Source organism: Prionailurus bengalensis, chromosome X (assembly GCF_016509475.1).
Source record: "Prionailurus bengalensis isolate Pbe53 chromosome X, Fcat_Pben_1.1_paternal_pri, whole genome shotgun sequence".
NCBI lineage: Eukaryota > Metazoa > Chordata > Mammalia > Carnivora > Felidae > Prionailurus > Prionailurus bengalensis.
The window spans coordinates 74021867-74038799 of NC_057361.1; the positions used below are offsets into that span (position 1 = coordinate 74021867).

At 33.7% G+C, this 16933-nt stretch overlaps 1 protein-coding gene across 1 annotated transcript in view; it reads left to right on the plus strand.

Annotated features, from left to right (window-relative positions):
- The window catches only part of KLHL4 (kelch like family member 4), a 321514-nt gene that overhangs the window by 260410 nt on the left and 44171 nt on the right, over positions 1 to 16933 (plus strand). The window contains 4 exon segments of the mRNA XM_043569993.1: positions 6545 to 6712; positions 7097 to 7233; positions 10094 to 10290; positions 16272 to 16484. Coding sequence (XP_043425928.1) covers positions 6545 to 6712; positions 7097 to 7233; positions 10094 to 10290; positions 16272 to 16484 — 715 coding nt within the window.

The following is a 16933-nucleotide window of genomic DNA, read 5'->3' on the forward strand; positions in this document are numbered from 1 at the left end:
TTTGCAAATATCTTCTCCCATTCCGTTAGTTGTCTTTTAGTTTTGCTGATTGTTTCCTTCACTGTGCAAAAGCTTTTTGATGAGGTCCCAATATTTCATTTCTTCTTTTGTCTCCCTTGCCTCCAGAGACATGCTGAGTAAGAAGTTGCTAAGGCCAAGGTCAAAGAGGATGTTGCCTGGTTTCTGCTCTAGTATTTTGATGGCTTCATGCCTTACATTTAGATCTTTCATCCATTTTGAGTTTATTTTTTTGTTTTGTGTGAGAAAATGGTCCAGGTTCATTCTTCTGCATGTTGTTGTCCAGTTTTCCCAAGACCATTTGCTGAAGAGACTCTTTCTTCCATTGGATATTCTTTCCTCCTTTGTCAAAGATTAGTTGGCCATAAATGTGTGGGTCTGATTCTGGGTTCTCTATTCTGTTACATTCATCTATGTGTCTGATTTCGTGTCAGTGACATACTGTCTTGATGATTATAGCTTTGTAATATATCTTGAAGTCTGGGATTGCGATGCCTCCAGCTTTGGTTGTCTTTTTCAGGAGTGGTTTGGCTACTCAGGGTCTTTTCTCATTCCATACGAATTTTGGTTTGTGTGCTGCAGGCCTGTGAAGAATACTGGTGTTGTTTTGATAGGGATTGCATTGAATGTGTAGATTGCTTTGGGTAGTATCAACATTGTAACAATGTTTGTTGTTCCAATCCATGAGCATGTAATGTTTTCCATTTATTTATGTCTTCTTCAATTTCTATTAGAAATTTTCTCTAGTTCTCAGTGTGTAGATTTTTCACCTCTTTGGTTAGTTTTATTCCTAGGTATCTTATGTTTTTTGGTGCAATTGTAAATAGGATCCATTCCTTGATTTCTGTTTCTGCTGCTTCATTATTGGTGTATAGAAATGCAACCGATTTCTGTGCATTGATTTTATATCCTGCCGCTTTGCTGAATTCATGGATCAGTTCTAGCAGTTTTTGGTGGAATCTTTTGGGTTTTCTGTATAGAGTATCATGTCATCTGAAAAAAGTGAAAGCTTGACTTCCTTCTTGCCGATTTGGAGGGCTTTTATTTCTTTGTTTTGTCTGATTGCTGAGGCTAGGACTTCCAACACTATGTTGAATAACAGTGGTGAAAATGGACATCCCTGTCATGTTCCTGACCTTAGGGGGAAAGATCTCAGTTTTTCCCCATTGAGGATGATATTAGTGGTGGGTGTATTATTCATGGCTTTTATGATCTCCTTCTATCCCTGATTTCCTGATAGTTTTTTTTCTTTTATTCCTGAAAAGATGCTATATTTTTTTCCAGTGCTTTTTCTGCATCTACTGAGATGATAAGGTGGTTCTTATCCTTTCTTTTATTAATGTGATGTGTCACATTGATGGGTTTGTGGATAGTGAACCAGTCCTGCATCCCAGGAGTAAGTCCTACTTGATCATGGTGAATAATTCTTCTAATGCATTGTTGGATCCAGTTTGCTAGTATATTGTTGAGAATTTTTGCATCCATGTTCATCAGGGAAATTGGTATGTAGCTCTCCTTTTTAGTGGGGTGTTTGGTTTTGGAATCAAGGTTATGCTGGTCTCATAGAATGACTTTGGAAGTTTTCCTCTAGTGGTGTTTTTTGTTTTGTTTTGTTTTTATTTATTTTTTTTGTTTTGTTTTGTTTTGTTTTGTTTTTGGTACAGCTTCAAAAGAATACATGTTAAATCTTTCTTTAAATGTTTGGTGAAATTCCCCTGAAAAGCCATCCGGCCCTGGACTCTTGTTTGGTGGGAGGTTTTTATTAATTATTCAATTTCTTTACCGGTTATGAGTCTGTTCAAATTTTCTATTTCTTCCTGTTTCAGTTTTGGTAGCTTATATGTTTCTAAGAATTTGTTCATTTCTTCCAGATTGACCAATGTGTGGCATATAATTGATCATAATATTCTCTTATTATTGTTTGTATTTCTGCATTGTTAGTTGTGATCTTTCTTATTTCATTCGTGATTTCACTTATTTGGGTCGTTTCCTTTTTGCTTTTTATCAGTCTGGCTAGGGGTATGTCAATTTTTGTAATTCTTACGAAGAACCAGCTTCTGGTTTTTTTGATATGTTCTACTATTTTTTTAATTGATTTTTGTTTTTTTCAGTATCATTGAATTCTACTCTAATCTTTATTATTTCCCTTTTTCTGCTAGGTGTGGGCACTATTTGCTGTTCTTTTCCCAGCTCTTTTAAGTATAAGATTAGGTTGTGTATTTGAGACCTTTCTTCCTTCTTTAAGAAGGCCTGGCTTACTATATACTTCCCTCTTATGACCGCCTTTGCTGCATCTCAGAGGTTTTGGACTGTCATGTTTTCATTTTCATTGTCTTCTAAGTATTTTTTAATTTCCTCTTTAATTTCTTGGTTAACCCATTCATTCTTCAGTAGGTTGGTCTTTAATCTACAAGTATTCATGGTTTTTCCATTGCTTTTCTTGTGGTTTATTTCAAGCTTCACATCTTTGTGGTCTGAAAATATGCACAGTATGATCTTGATCTTTTTGTACTTTTTGAGGGCTGATTTGTTTTCCAGTATGTGGTTTAATATGAAGAATGTTTCATGTGCACTGGAGAAGAATGTGTATTCTGCTCCTTTAGGATAAAATGTTCTGAATATATCTGTTAAGTTCATCTGGTCCACTGGATCATTCAAAGCCATTGTTTCCTTGTTGATTTTCTGCTTAGATTATCTGCTTATTGCTATAACTGGGGTATTGAAGTCCCCTACTATTATGGTATTATTATCAAATATTTTCTTTATGCTTATGATTAATTGATTTAAATTTTGGGTTTTTCATGTTGGGGACATAAATATTAACAATTGTTAGATCTTTTTGGTTGATACAACCCTTAATTATGATATAATGCCTTTCTTCATTTCTTGTTACAGTCTTTATTTTAAAATCTAGTTTGTCTGATATAAGTATGGCTACTCCACTTTCTCTTGATGACCATTACCATAACAAATATTTTCCACCCCTTTACTTTCAATCTGTAGGTGTCTTTACATCTAAAATGAGTCTCTTGTAAACAGCATATACATGAGTCTAGTTTTCTTATCCATTCTGACACCTTATGTCTTTAGATTGGAGTTCTTAGTCCATTGACATTTAGAGAGAGTACTGAAAGATATGAATTTAGTGCCATCATGTTGTCTGTAGAGTGATGTTCTCTGGTCCTTTATAGTCTTTGTTGCTTTTGTTCTGTTTTGTTTTGTTTTTTTCTTTTGTCCACTCAAAGAGTCCCCCTTAAAATGTATTGCTGGGTTGGTTTAGTGGTCGCAAATTCCTTTAGATTATGTTTGTCTGGGAAACTTTTGTCTCTCCTATATTGAATGGTAGCCTTGCTGGATAAATAATTATTGTCTCCGTTTTTTTTTTTTGTTTTTTTTTTGTTTGTTTGTTTGTTTGTTTTTGATTCAGTACCTTGAATATATCCTGCCACTCCTTTCTGGCCTGTCGAGTTTCTGTGGATAAGTAAGTTTTCTGTGAATCTGATCTGTCTTCCTTTATAGGTTAAGGATTTTTTCCCTTGCTGCTTTCATAATTATTTCCTTGTCTGTGTATTTTGTGAATTTGGCTATAATATGCTTTGTTGATGGTCCGTTTTTGTGGAATCTAATGTGAGTTCTTTGTGCTTCTTAGATTTTAATGTCTCTGTCCTTCCCCAGATTAGGAAATTTTCTACTATAATTTGCTCCCATAATGCTTCTGCCCCTTTCTTCTCTCTCTTCATATTCTGGGACTCCTATGATTCAGTTGTTATTCCTTTTTAATAAGTCACTGAGTTCTCTAAGTCTTGTATTGTGCTCTGTTGCCTTTGTTTCCCTCTTTTATCTGCTTCATTATTTTTCCCAATTTTGTGTTCTATATTGCTGATTCACTGTTCTTCTTCATCTATCCTTGCTGTCGTGGCATCTATTTGATTGCATCTTGGTTACAGTATTTTCAATTTCATCCTAACTAGCTTTTACTTCTTTTATGTCTGCAGAATTGGATTCTATTGTTTTTCAACCCCTAGCTAGTACACTTATTGTCGTGATTGTAAATTCTAATTCAGACATTTTGCTTATATATATGTTTTAAGACCCTGGCTGTCATTTCTCCTGTTCTTTCTTCTGGGGTGAATTCCTTCATTTTGTCATTTTGGAGGAAGAAAAATAAAATGAAAATTAAAAACGTAAAAACAAAGAAATATAATAAAGGAAGCTATATCTTAGGTGTGTTTTGGTCTGCCTGTTGAAAGAAGCTTGATAGAACAGAGAAAAAAGGGAAAGAAAAGCAAGTAAAGAAAAAAGTTAATAAATTTAAAAATTAAAAATGTATATAATAAATGGAATAAAACAAAATAAATAAAATGAAATAGAATAAAAATTTTAAAAATTAAAAATTAAAATAAAAACTAATTTAAAAATTAAAAAAAGAAAATAAAAATACATTTTTTTATATCCAAGAAAACAAAAGGGAAAAAAATATTTGAACAAAAACAGAATCAAACAAAATGAAGTTATAAATGAACCAGCAAACAAAATGAAACCCAAATGAGTTTACATCCAGGTTCCCCTAGAAGTTATATTATGAATCAGTCTAAAGTCCGTATACTAAGCAGGTGGAAGGTTTTCTGCTGGTTTTCTAGGGGTTATGCTTGGAGGGTGCAATTGGGCAGGCCTCCATGTTATGGCTCTGTTCCCCACTAGGTGGCACTGCTTAGCTTACTGTGGTGGATCAGCGTAGAGTATATGTGCATGCATGAGCATGCTTGTTTGCAGGAGACTATGGAAATCCAGCTCCCTCGTCTCTGCCAGAAGAAATTCACTCTCTCACCTACCTGTGATCAAGCACCCCTCCTTTGTCTCAGACCTCCATCCACTCCCTGCCTATACCCTGTCCTTGTCCATTCCATCAGCCTACCAAGGGGCACCTCCTTCTAGAGTTTTATCTCAGATGGTTTTGCGTTTTGAAACCCCAAACTTCAGAGACCCCTGTGGCTTGTACCCATGTCAACTTTCTGGGGGAGGGTTTCCCTGAGCAATGGACAAGTGCCAGTTCACCCCAGAAAATGTTTGTATAATCATGCAACAGCAGACATTCAGAGATCATGGCAAATCACAAAACACAGCCGACACTAAGTTTCACTGCACTCTGGCATCTTTGTCCCAATACCAGAAAATGTGGCTGCTCTCCAGAGTCTCCTGGGACCTATGCCTTTGGGGAGGCCATATGGTCTTTACCAAATGTTCTCCAAGCAGGGGAACTGCTTCTCCCCATGTGGCATAGAGACCCACCAGACCCCACTCCCTGCTCCTGGGGATTCACCCTGCTTCCTCACCAGAGCACCACAAGCACTGAGCTCTGGAACTTTAGACTCTGAACTCCACTTTTTATAGAATCCTGGTGGTATTGAAACTCTCTCCTTTCTTGCCATCAGTGGTTTTGGGGAACAAATTTCTTGTTCAGTCCCCTGTGAGTGTTTTCACTCTTTCTTTCTGTCCAACTACATTTGGGCAAGTATTTTCACTCTTTCTCTTTTTATCCAACTACTTTTGGACTAGTGTTTTTCCTGCACTCTCCTGACATATGCTGCACTCTCCCCCTTTCTCCATCCTCTCTATGCAAAAACAGCTTCCTACCCTCCACAGCTTTTCTCCCACAGTTCACAGCTTTGTGCCATGTACCTCCTGAGTTCTGTGGCTCAAATTATGCAGATTGTTGTGTTAACCTAAGATCAATTTCCTAGGTGTGCAAAATGTCTTGATGCTGATCTAGCTGTGTCAGGGGCAAGACAAGCTGAGGATCTCCATGCTGCTCCACCATCCTAACTTGAAAGTCTCCTAAGATCATAGGTCTTAAATATTTTAACCACACACATGAAAAATGGTAACTATGTGAGGTGATGGGTGTGTTAATTAACCTTATTGTAGTAATAACTTCACAATACATACATAAATTCATTACATTGTACATCTTAAACACACACAATGTTGTATATTAATTATATCTCAATAAATCCTGAAAAAGTATATATAAGATGGAAATTGTATATTCTCTTGATGGGGCTGACATATTGTAGAGAAATCTCAAGTTTAAGATTCTTCAAGAAATATTTCTGTTGTGTAATGAGTATTCTATGGAGAAGTTTCTGTTCATAATGAAATTTGGAAAATATTTTGAATCATGTCTTTGATTTTGTGCCTAATAACATAATTGTGATACCAATAAAAATCAAAGAAAAAGGCTAGGATTTTGAAGTTTATGTTTGTGCGTATAAAAATTACCACTAGCCCTGCAATGGAACTATACAAATTTATGGTTCCATTACAGGTAAAAATATGAATCATGACACTTCACTTTAATGGGAGGTCAGACAGTAATTATAGTGAAATATTTAAGATTGGAAGGCATATTTAAATTTTATCTAATCCAGCATATTTCTCTTAGAAGTTGATGTGCCAAAATTTGCATTGTACATTTGCATACTCACTAAGAGAATAAACCATACTTTCACTCTTACACCCCTTTTAGATTAGATACACAATATCTTGAAGAAATGAATGTTGATAGATCTGAGGAGCAGTTTCATGCTGTAAATCATGCAGAACAAACTCTTCACAAAATGGAGAACTATCTGAAAGAGAAACAACTGTGTGATGTACTACTTATTATGGGACACCTCCGAATTCCAGCCCATAGGTAAGTATCCTTATGCAGACAGAATATTTTGTTAGTAAAGCACTTGAATGAGAATGAATTTGTCCATTGAAAACAAATTAGAATGCTGAGGAAAGTATCTTTTTATCTTCCTATATTGAAAAAGCATTAGCATATATGATCCATTTCCCTGTGTAATATTTAAAAGAGCCAAACTTTAAAGAAATACATGTAAAACATCACAAATCATCAAAAGAAAATAAACTTACCTAATTTACCATTCTAATTTCACTATACTTTACTGAACTGTGAAAGATTCATGCAGATAACAAACTCAGCAGTGTTAAAAACTTACTGACTGCATTTCAAGCTTTTCAATGATATACTGGTCTCATTTCAGTTCCTATGAATCATTCCCATTTCCAGGTTGGTTCTCAGTGCAGTGTCCGATTATTTTGCTGCAATGTTTACTAATGATGTATTTGAAGCCAAACAAGAAGAGGTCAGGATGGAAGGAGTTGATCCTAATGCACTTAATTCCTTGGTGCAGTATGCTTACACAGGTAAAGTGGCACATATTAAGTCATTCAATCCTCGAAATAACTCTACATTATATAACTTACATTATTATTATTTCTATTCTGCAAATGAGAAAATTGAAGGATTGACTAGTTAAGTAACTTAATGAAGGTAGTAAGGTGCAAAATCAGGTTTTAAATTCAGTATTATGAAAGAGTAAGAGATAAATAATATAACATAAAATTTTGACCCTGAGAGAATAAATCTATTTTAACACAAAAATACAAGCATATATCTTTCTCTTGAATGTTGTGGATACATTCTCATTTGTAAAAACTAGAGAGGAAGTATAATATTCCAACTCTATATTAGAGATTTAGTCTTTCCTTTGAAATAACAAAGTCATATTTACTCAAACTATAAGGCAAAGGTAATAAGATGAGTTTGGGGGCCAAGAAATATTAATTAATTAATTAATTAATTCCAACTTTATTGAGGAATAATTGAAAAATATAAGTGTCTATATTTAAAGTGTACTATGTGATAATTTGCTATATATATGAAAGTGGAATAATTACTAAGATGAAGATAATTAATAATAATTACCTTAATTATTATTATATTAATTATAGTCATTAATAATTATGTACACATTATCTCAAATTATTAATTGTTTTTGTGGTGAGAATGCTTAAGATATACTCTCAATAATTTTCAAGTACACAGTACCCAATACCATATTATTAACTATAGACACCATGCTGTATGTTATATTCTCAGAATTTATATATCCTATAACTGAAAATTTACACCCTTTGAGATGAACCTCCCTATTTCCCTCTCTCAGCTCCTCCCTGGAGACCAAAACTCTACTTGGCATCCCTAAGGTGCTATATATATATACATTCAAGTGTTGAAGGATATGTATATTGTTTGGTTGTTTTCATATCTTAGCTATTGCTAATAATACTGTAACAAACATGGAAGTCCATATATCTCTTAAGATCCTGATTTTATTTCTTTGTACATACAATCAGGAGTGGAGTTGCTGAATGATAAGGTAGTTTTATTTTCCAATTATTTCAGAAAACACCGTACTGTTTTCCATAAAGCTGTATCAATCTACATTCCCACAAACAATGTGTAAATACTCCCTTTTCTTCTAAGCCTCACCAACATTGGTTATCCCTGCTCTTTTTGATAATAGCCATCCTAATGGGAATGAGTTTTGGTTTACATTTACCTGATAATTAGTGATGTTAAGCATATTTTCATGTCCCTATTGGTTATTTGTAGGTCTTTGGAAAAAATGTCTATTTAGGTTATTTGCTCATTTTTAATTGGATTATTTGCTTTTGTACTATTGTATTCTATGAGTCCTTTATGTATTTTTGTCATTAACCCCTTATCAGATATGTGGTTTGCAGTATTTTTCTCTCATTCTGTATATTGCCTTTTCAATATATTTTATATTTCCTTTACTATGCAGAAATTCTTTACTTTGATGAAGTCCCACTTGTTTATTTTAGTTGTAGTTGCCTGTCTTTTGGTATATTATACAAGAAATTATTGCCAAGACCAATGTCAATAAGATTTTTTAGCGTTTCCTTCTAGGAGCTTTACAATTTTATTTATTAAGAAATGAATATTCTTAATAACCAGGCCAAGTTTCAATGTATATAGGATGTTAAGCTTTATATCTGGAGCTGAGAATACTTGATAACTTCTCTGAGTCTCATGAGATATGGGCAGGACTTTCCCTTCAAAATCCAGGACAAAAATAAAACAACACAAGAAAGTCTGCTGATGGACCAGATCCTTTTGCAACATATTTAGAGGCTGAACCAAATACAGAGCATCTCACAGCTCTTTTCTTTATGTTTATGCAAACATATAGAACCCATATGAGTGCATTTTGCAGGGAAAACTATCAAAGAATAATTTATAGAACATATCCATAGGAAATTTCATTCTTTATGTTACCTATAGCTTGGATGAACAAAAAAATGAATACAACTTACTAACATAACATTTGCAATAATTTATCAATAATGCTTCCTCCAAAAACTACACACACACACACACACAGAGAAAATAGCTAAAATGGCTCTGAATATTTTAAAGATCTCTTCACAGATATTTTTAAACAGAGCCTTTTTTTATATCTGAGAAAATAATCATACAAACATTTATTTATGAACTATTAGCAATATTATTTTTCTTTTGAGACAATGCCAGGTGTTCAGTTCCATGCATAATATCTGAGCAAGTTATTCTTATCAATTAATAATGTAGATGCAAAGAAAAAATGGACAGATAACATTAGTGTTCTACTTAGTTACCAAATGTTTTATTTTTTTTTTCCATATAAATGTTACCTGTATGGGCAATTGTATGGTCCGTATACAATATAATATAATGCTCCTTGAATCATATTGCTTACAGTTGATATAACATTTATTTTGCTTTTATTAAAAGTTTTTATTTAAGTAATCTCTACCCCCAACATGGGTCTCTAAATCATGACCCCAAGATTAAGAGTCGCATGGTTTTCCAACTGGACCAGTCAGTTGATATAAGATTTAGATGCAGGCCTAAAATTATAAAGAAATAACTAGTTGCTGTTCTTTGCAATAATAGTGTTCACTGTTCATTTGCTACAATTGTATTTGATAATCTAGTCTGGCTCCCTTCAGCCATCTTATTAGTGTTTATACAGACTCCCTTACACATGATGGCCTCAAAAGAGTATTTTGAGACCTCAAAACATATCCCCACAGTGGTTACTGTGGAATAGAAAAGATAGCCCTAGAAATTAGAGAAAATGAAAAATTCAACTAGCTAGCACATTCATGTCTTATATAATGGGACATATAATCATTCTTTACTTTTCAAACCATCTAGGTGTCCTGCATTTAAAAGAAGATACTATTGAAAATTTGCTGACTGCAGCTTGTCTCTTGCAGCTGACTCAAGTCATTGAAGTCTGCTCCAATTTTCTCATAAGGAAGATCCACCCTTCAAACTGCTTAGGGATTCCATCATTTGGAGATGCCCAGGGTTGTACAGAGCTCCTAAGTGTGGCACATAATTACACAATGGTAAAATAATTGTTTCAAATTACCTTGTAGTAATATTATATTAACACAATATCTAACTTACTGATTCGTTTACTAATATATATGTGTACACATGCATATGTGTGTGTTTGTGTATATATAAATGTACAATGTGTGTGTGTGTGTGTATTACTCTTAGAAGAAAACAGTAAAAAAAAACAAAAAAAACAACTTTCCAAAAACCTTTTCAAAGTAAAGACTATAATGTTGGCATAAAAATAAAAATCAATATAAATTTATATAATTTGCAAATGACTGACATAATGGATATTAGATAAAAATATTTGTCTTGTTGAGCTGCACTCAAGCAAGTTTCTCAATTTTTAAGGTGAAAAGGTTTAATTAAATCTCAAAGCTTGGAGAAATTATGTATGTGTATATATATATTGCAAATATTAAACCAAAGAAGTATATATTTCATGTAGAATCCACAATATTAAGAAAATATAATGTGCTTGATTTTTTTTAGTTTTTATGTACATTCCATTTAGTTAATAGAGAGTGTAATATTAGTTTCAGGTGTACAACTTAGTGATTCAATATGTACATAGAACACCTGGTGTTCATCACAAGTGCACTCCTTAATACCCATCACCTATTTAGCCCATCCCCCAGCCCACCCCCCTCTGGTAACCATCAGTTTGTTCTCTATATTTAATAGTCTGTTTCTTTGTTTTCTTCTTTTCTCCCCCATGATTTTTCTTTTTCTTAAATTCCACATATGAGTTAACTCATATGGCATTTGTCTTTCTCTGGCTTATTTCTCTTAGCACAATACTCTATCTCTACCCATGTCATTGCAAATGGTATGATTCCATTCTTTTTTATGGCTGCATAATATTCTATTGTATATAGATACCACTTCTTTATCGATTCATCACATGATGAACATTTGTTTTTGTTTTTTTTTCCCACAACTTGACTAATGTTGGTAATGCTGCTATAAACACTGGGGTGCATGTATCCTTTCAAATTAGTACTTTTGTATTATTTGTATAAGTACCTAGTAGTGCAACTGCTGTATTGTAGTGTAGTTCTATTTTTAACCTTTTGGGATACTGTTTTCCAAGCTGCTTGCACCCGTTTGCATTCCCACTAACAGTGTAAGAGGGTTACCCTTTCTCCACATCCTCACCAGCCCCTGTTTGTTTCTTATCTTGTTGATTTTAGCCATTCTGACAGATGTGAGGTGATATTTCATTGTAGTTTCATTTGTATTTTTCTGATGATGAATGATGTTGAGCATCTTTTCATGTATCTGTTAGCCATCTGGATGTCTTCTTTGGAAAAATGTTTATTCATGTCTTTGAATCATTTTTAATGGGATAATTTGATCTCTTTGTCCCTGTTTTTTTTTTATAATATTAGAACTTTAGTTTCTAAAATTGTATACATTATGATTTCTAATGAAATATAAGTAACATTCAATAAAAACTAATCAATATATCAATATTATCTGAAAAAGCTTGAGAATTATCAAAATCAGCCAATTTTAAAGAATGAATATTTTATGTCTTAACAAAAACATCTATTTTGGTTAAAAACCATTGGCAGCTCAATCCTTTAACTTAACTGACTTAAAATCATTCTCAATTCAATAAGTAATTCTAATAAATTAACTGAACATATTTGTATGTGTTAATTCTTTACAAGTTCCATGTGATAAGATTGTCTTTATTCAGTCAAGCGACAGTGACATGAAATACAGATGACCTGTAGGGAAGAGGGTAATAAAAAGTAGTCAAAGTATATTAAATTACTTTTAATGTTAATAATTCCCTGATGCAGATTAGAAAATTAACTTTTTAACCTCTGAAACAAGGAAAATCCAGGGATCGATCTTTCTGTGAAACTCAACTACATGATAAATATTTCAAGGTAAGAAAATTGCTACAGTTATATAAGATTTGAAAATAAAAGTGCAAGTAAATAAAATCAAACAATAGATAGTCACATCTAAAAATAAAATTAACATTATAATTTTAAGATTGAGATACAAACAAACAATATTTTGTTAGAATTTAATACAGACCTTAAAAATTTCAACTTTCTAATGTTTGGATTCTCTAAATTTTCTTGGTGAAATTTTCTCCCTCTTTTTTCCCACCCCTAGTCATTGTTTAAAATTTGAGTTTTCAAGAGAACTTGGGTAGTTCAGTAGGTTGAGCGACCGACTCTTGATTTCAGCTCAGGTCATGATCTCAGTTTCATGAATTCGAGCCCATGTCCTCTGCACTGACAACATGGACCCTGCTTGAGATTTTTCCCTCTCTTTCTAGCCCTCCCCTGCTCTCTCTCTTTCTGTGTTTCTCAAAAATAATAAATAAAAAAAATTAAAAAATTCCAACATATTTATGAAATAATAGCATTGTGGGGAGAAAAAAATTATAATGGACTGATATTTAATATATGTTATCTAATTGTGCTATTTATATTCATATGTCCTAAATACAAATGCCATATAGTCTATAGGAACAACAGTTATATAGTTTAAAGATTAAACTTACCACAAATTCCAAACATGAAAACTATCTGTTAAATTACTTAAATTATTAAGCTAAGTATTAATTTCCTGTTTGTTATCTTACTCTCACAGACAAAACTTTCTGATAAACAGCTTACATTATTTTTGTTGCACAAAATGAACTTGTCTTCCTTTTTAAGTTATGAGACTGAAACTGAGTGTTAAATTAGGATGTGCATAAAAACACAATACTGTTGCCTCATGGAATCAGTGTTAGTTATTTTAGTATCTATTATAAATGAAACAAAGTAGGCAAATGTCTTGCTATAATTATGTTTTTGTAATGCTTTATTGATATTATAAATATAATTTTAATGTTTAAAAGTAATAAACTCTTGGGGCGCCTGGGTGGCTCAGTCGGTTAAGCGTCCGACTTCAGCTCAGGTCACGATCTCGCGGTCCGTGAGTTTGAGCCCCGCTTCGGGCTCTGGGCTGATGGCTCAGAGCCTGGAGCCTGTTTCCGATTCTGTGTCTCCCTCTCTCTCTGCCCCTTCCCCGTTCATGCTCTGTCTCTCTCTGTCTCAAAAATAAATAAACATTAAAAAAAATTTTAAAAAAAAGGAATAAACTCTTAAGACCTAATTACAAATATTTGAATCATAGACTGAATAAAACAGATGGCCCTTCCTAATGTGAATAGGCCTCATTCAGAAACACCCTCACAGACAATCCCAGAATGTTTGATCCAAAGTTTAGACACTCTTTGGGTAAGTCATGTTGTTGTATAAAATTAGCCATCACAATCATATAAATAGTAGTCTGCACTGATGAAAACCTCAGCATGTATGCTATGTTCTTTTAGTAAGTTTTACAACAAAGTAAGTGTCGATTAAAAAATTAATATCAAATCAAATGTACAAAAGAAGACTCGAGAATATGCACAGAAGAAAGTGTTTACCTTGAAATTAAAAACAAAATAATTCCAAAATAAAACAATTTAAATTTCTCTTCAAACTTAACTAAATTTTTCTCTACAATACTGCATATTGCAGTGCTGCATGTAGATCCTTTAAACCAATATATTTATTCTTTATTTACACTAATTTACTATATTGCCAAAAATTTTTCAGTAGTGTCATCAGGCAGCTACCCAGAAACCATAATATATTCTATCATAAACTCTAATTTCTCACTATAAATATAATCATCATATAAACCATTTGAATCATTTCTTAGCTGTGTCAAATACATAATCACATTTTATAGATTTGTCTATGATCCACATTAGCCATTGAGTAGATTTTACATACTGGGCCAATCTGTCTCTCTCTCTCTCTCTCTCTATCTCTCTCATTTATTTGCTTTTTTAAATCATTTAAATTTATCTATTTAAATTCAAATTGGCTAACATATAGTGTATTATTGGTATCAGGAGTAGTACCCAGTGATTCATCACTTACCTATAACACCAGGTGCTCATCCCAACATTACCCATTAATGGATGTCCATTACCATTAAGGATGGACTCATCTTAATGCCCATCACCCATTTAGCACATCTCCCCACCCACCTCCCCTCCAGCAACCCTCAAGTTGTTGTCGGTATTTAAGAGTCTCTTATGGTTTGCCACCCTCTCTGTTTTTATCTTATTCTCTGTTTTTCTTTTCTTTCATTGGAGAGTGGATAGAAAAGAGAATGAGATATGTATTCCATAATATTGACATATGATATAAGCTCTCAGAGCTAACATCCACTACCAGTAGTAGGTGTTTTATCTCTTTCTCATATCATTCATAAAAGTTATGTCACTTATGAAAGGCAGTTGCAGTGTTGAGCAAAATGGAGAAGACCTGAAGACTTAAGTTTGAGTGTTTATTTGCCATTTATTGCACAGACCAAACAATTCACATAGCCTGTTTTCTCATCAGAATAATATCACCTCCCATAAGATTACATTGATGATGACTTAATATTTTTTTGACTTAATGTTTGTGAAAGTGTGATGTGCTGTACAAGTGTAATGTATTATTAGTTGTAGTACTACTTCCATTATTTTGCTGTTGGTGAGAGGATTTTCAACCAGGGACATCTACTACAGTAAAAATAGAAATCCTCTCTTAATTGTTTGCCTTTGTAGCAAGAGGGACCTTCATTTAAATAGGCATGTTAGCTTGGAATTTATGGTATCAGAGCATCCTGATGGGTCTATCAAAGGATGGTTTTTGTATGAATAACTTTAATATTTAAGCTAACTCAGTTCCACAATAACTAAATTCTGAGTGGAGCTGAGAGAGTGATTTGATTCAACTAAGATCTCCCCAATTTATTTAGAGGCCGTTTTAAGCTGCTTTCAGAATATCTATCTGTTTTGCAACATAAATTACCAACTAGACATGTTTATTTCCATTTTGGAAGTATATTTTATCACATTTAAAGTTCGAGATTTTTATTATGAAACATGTTAAAAATGATCATTGTGTTGTCATAGAAAAATATCCAACATTATAATTAAGAAAAAATATATTGGTGTTTTGATGAAAAATAATTGAAGCACAGCTACCTGAAATTTGATACTTGATGAAGTGCAACACTGTAACAGAAGAGAGAAATAAGGAATATGTAAAATTTGAAAGCCCCACTCCCCTCCATAAAAAAAAAAAAAAAACTTCATAGGAGTCTCTTTTAGATTGTCCTAAATCTGTATATTGTTATCCATTGTAAAATGTATCTTTGCCTTGTTTAATAAAAGATAATGTTTTTCCATAAGAGAAAATACTTTTTCATCAATCTGTCTCATCTCAAAGGAATTCAGTATGTTGCCCCTCAAATGCACAGCCAGAGCTACCTCTCCCAGGTCTTTTTTTTTTTATTTTTTTTTAACGTTTATTTATTTTTGAGACAGAGAGAGACAGAGCATGACCAGGGGAGGGTCAGAGAGAGAGGGAGACACAGAATCTGAAACGGGCTCCAGGCTCTGAGCGGTCAGCACAGAGCCCAACGCAGGGCTCGAACTCACGGACCGTGAGATCATGACCTGAGCCAAAGTCGGCCGCTTAACCGACTGAGCCACCCAGGCGCCCCTCCCAGGTCTTTAAGGTAGCCTCCACCTTGAAAATTTCCAGCCTTCCTCTTAAGGTTTTTGGCTAAAGACCAACTGAACACCAATCACTTCTGGAGTCATAAGCTTTTGCCACCTACAACAGGTGGGAGAGAAAAGCACTGGTATCAAATCAGACACTATCCATGCAGCCTGTGAAGAAGTTACAGTCCTTCCTTCCGTTCAATAAATAATTCCTAGTGTAAACACTTGGCTCCTCAGCTTCAGAAGTCTTCCCATGCCCTTTGTCACAGGCAACAATAGTATCTATTTGTTATAAATGTATATATCTGTCTTTCTGGCCTTTTCTGAATTTTAACGAAGTGAAATGTCTTCATATGCTTATTTTGTTTAAGAAGTTTCCAAAGTACAAAGTTTCAGTAGTAGACCTTTCTTTTCTAGGAACACTTCATCGAGGTCATAAAGAACCAAGAATTTCTCCTGCTTCCAGCTAATGAAATTTCAAAACTTCTGTGCAGTGATGACATTAATGTGCCTGATGAAGAAACTATTTTCCACGCTCTAATGCAGTGGGTGAGGTATGATGTGCAGGCTAGGCAAGGAGACCTAGCAATGTTGCTTTCTTTTATCAGACTGCCATTACTTCCACCACAGGTATGGAAATTTACCAAGGTAACATATAGTTCTAAAATACCCCTAGGCCTTAATCCATTCCTTATTCGTCTAATTTTATCTTATTCAGAGGATTTCTGTTAATTGAAGTGTAAAGTATTTGTTTCCTAGAAGGACATATCCAGCTTTTAATTTCACACTATATTTGATGAAGAAAGAAAACAAAGACTAAAATAAACTACAGCTAATCCCTAAATTTTAGCATATTCATTAATTTGTTTCCTCTCTCGCCAAACAGCACTTGTAAGAAGCAGACAAAATGACCAGGCTCTTTTTTTTTTTTTTTTTCTTTTCCTGCCCACCTTCTAGGCAAGCTGATAATAACCAGTATAATGGCATCCCAGAGTAGAGTCTAAGAAGCAGTTAGAGTCTGGATAATACTAACATGGTTAATTAGCTGCTATGATTGAAAGTACATCATAAAATCTTCA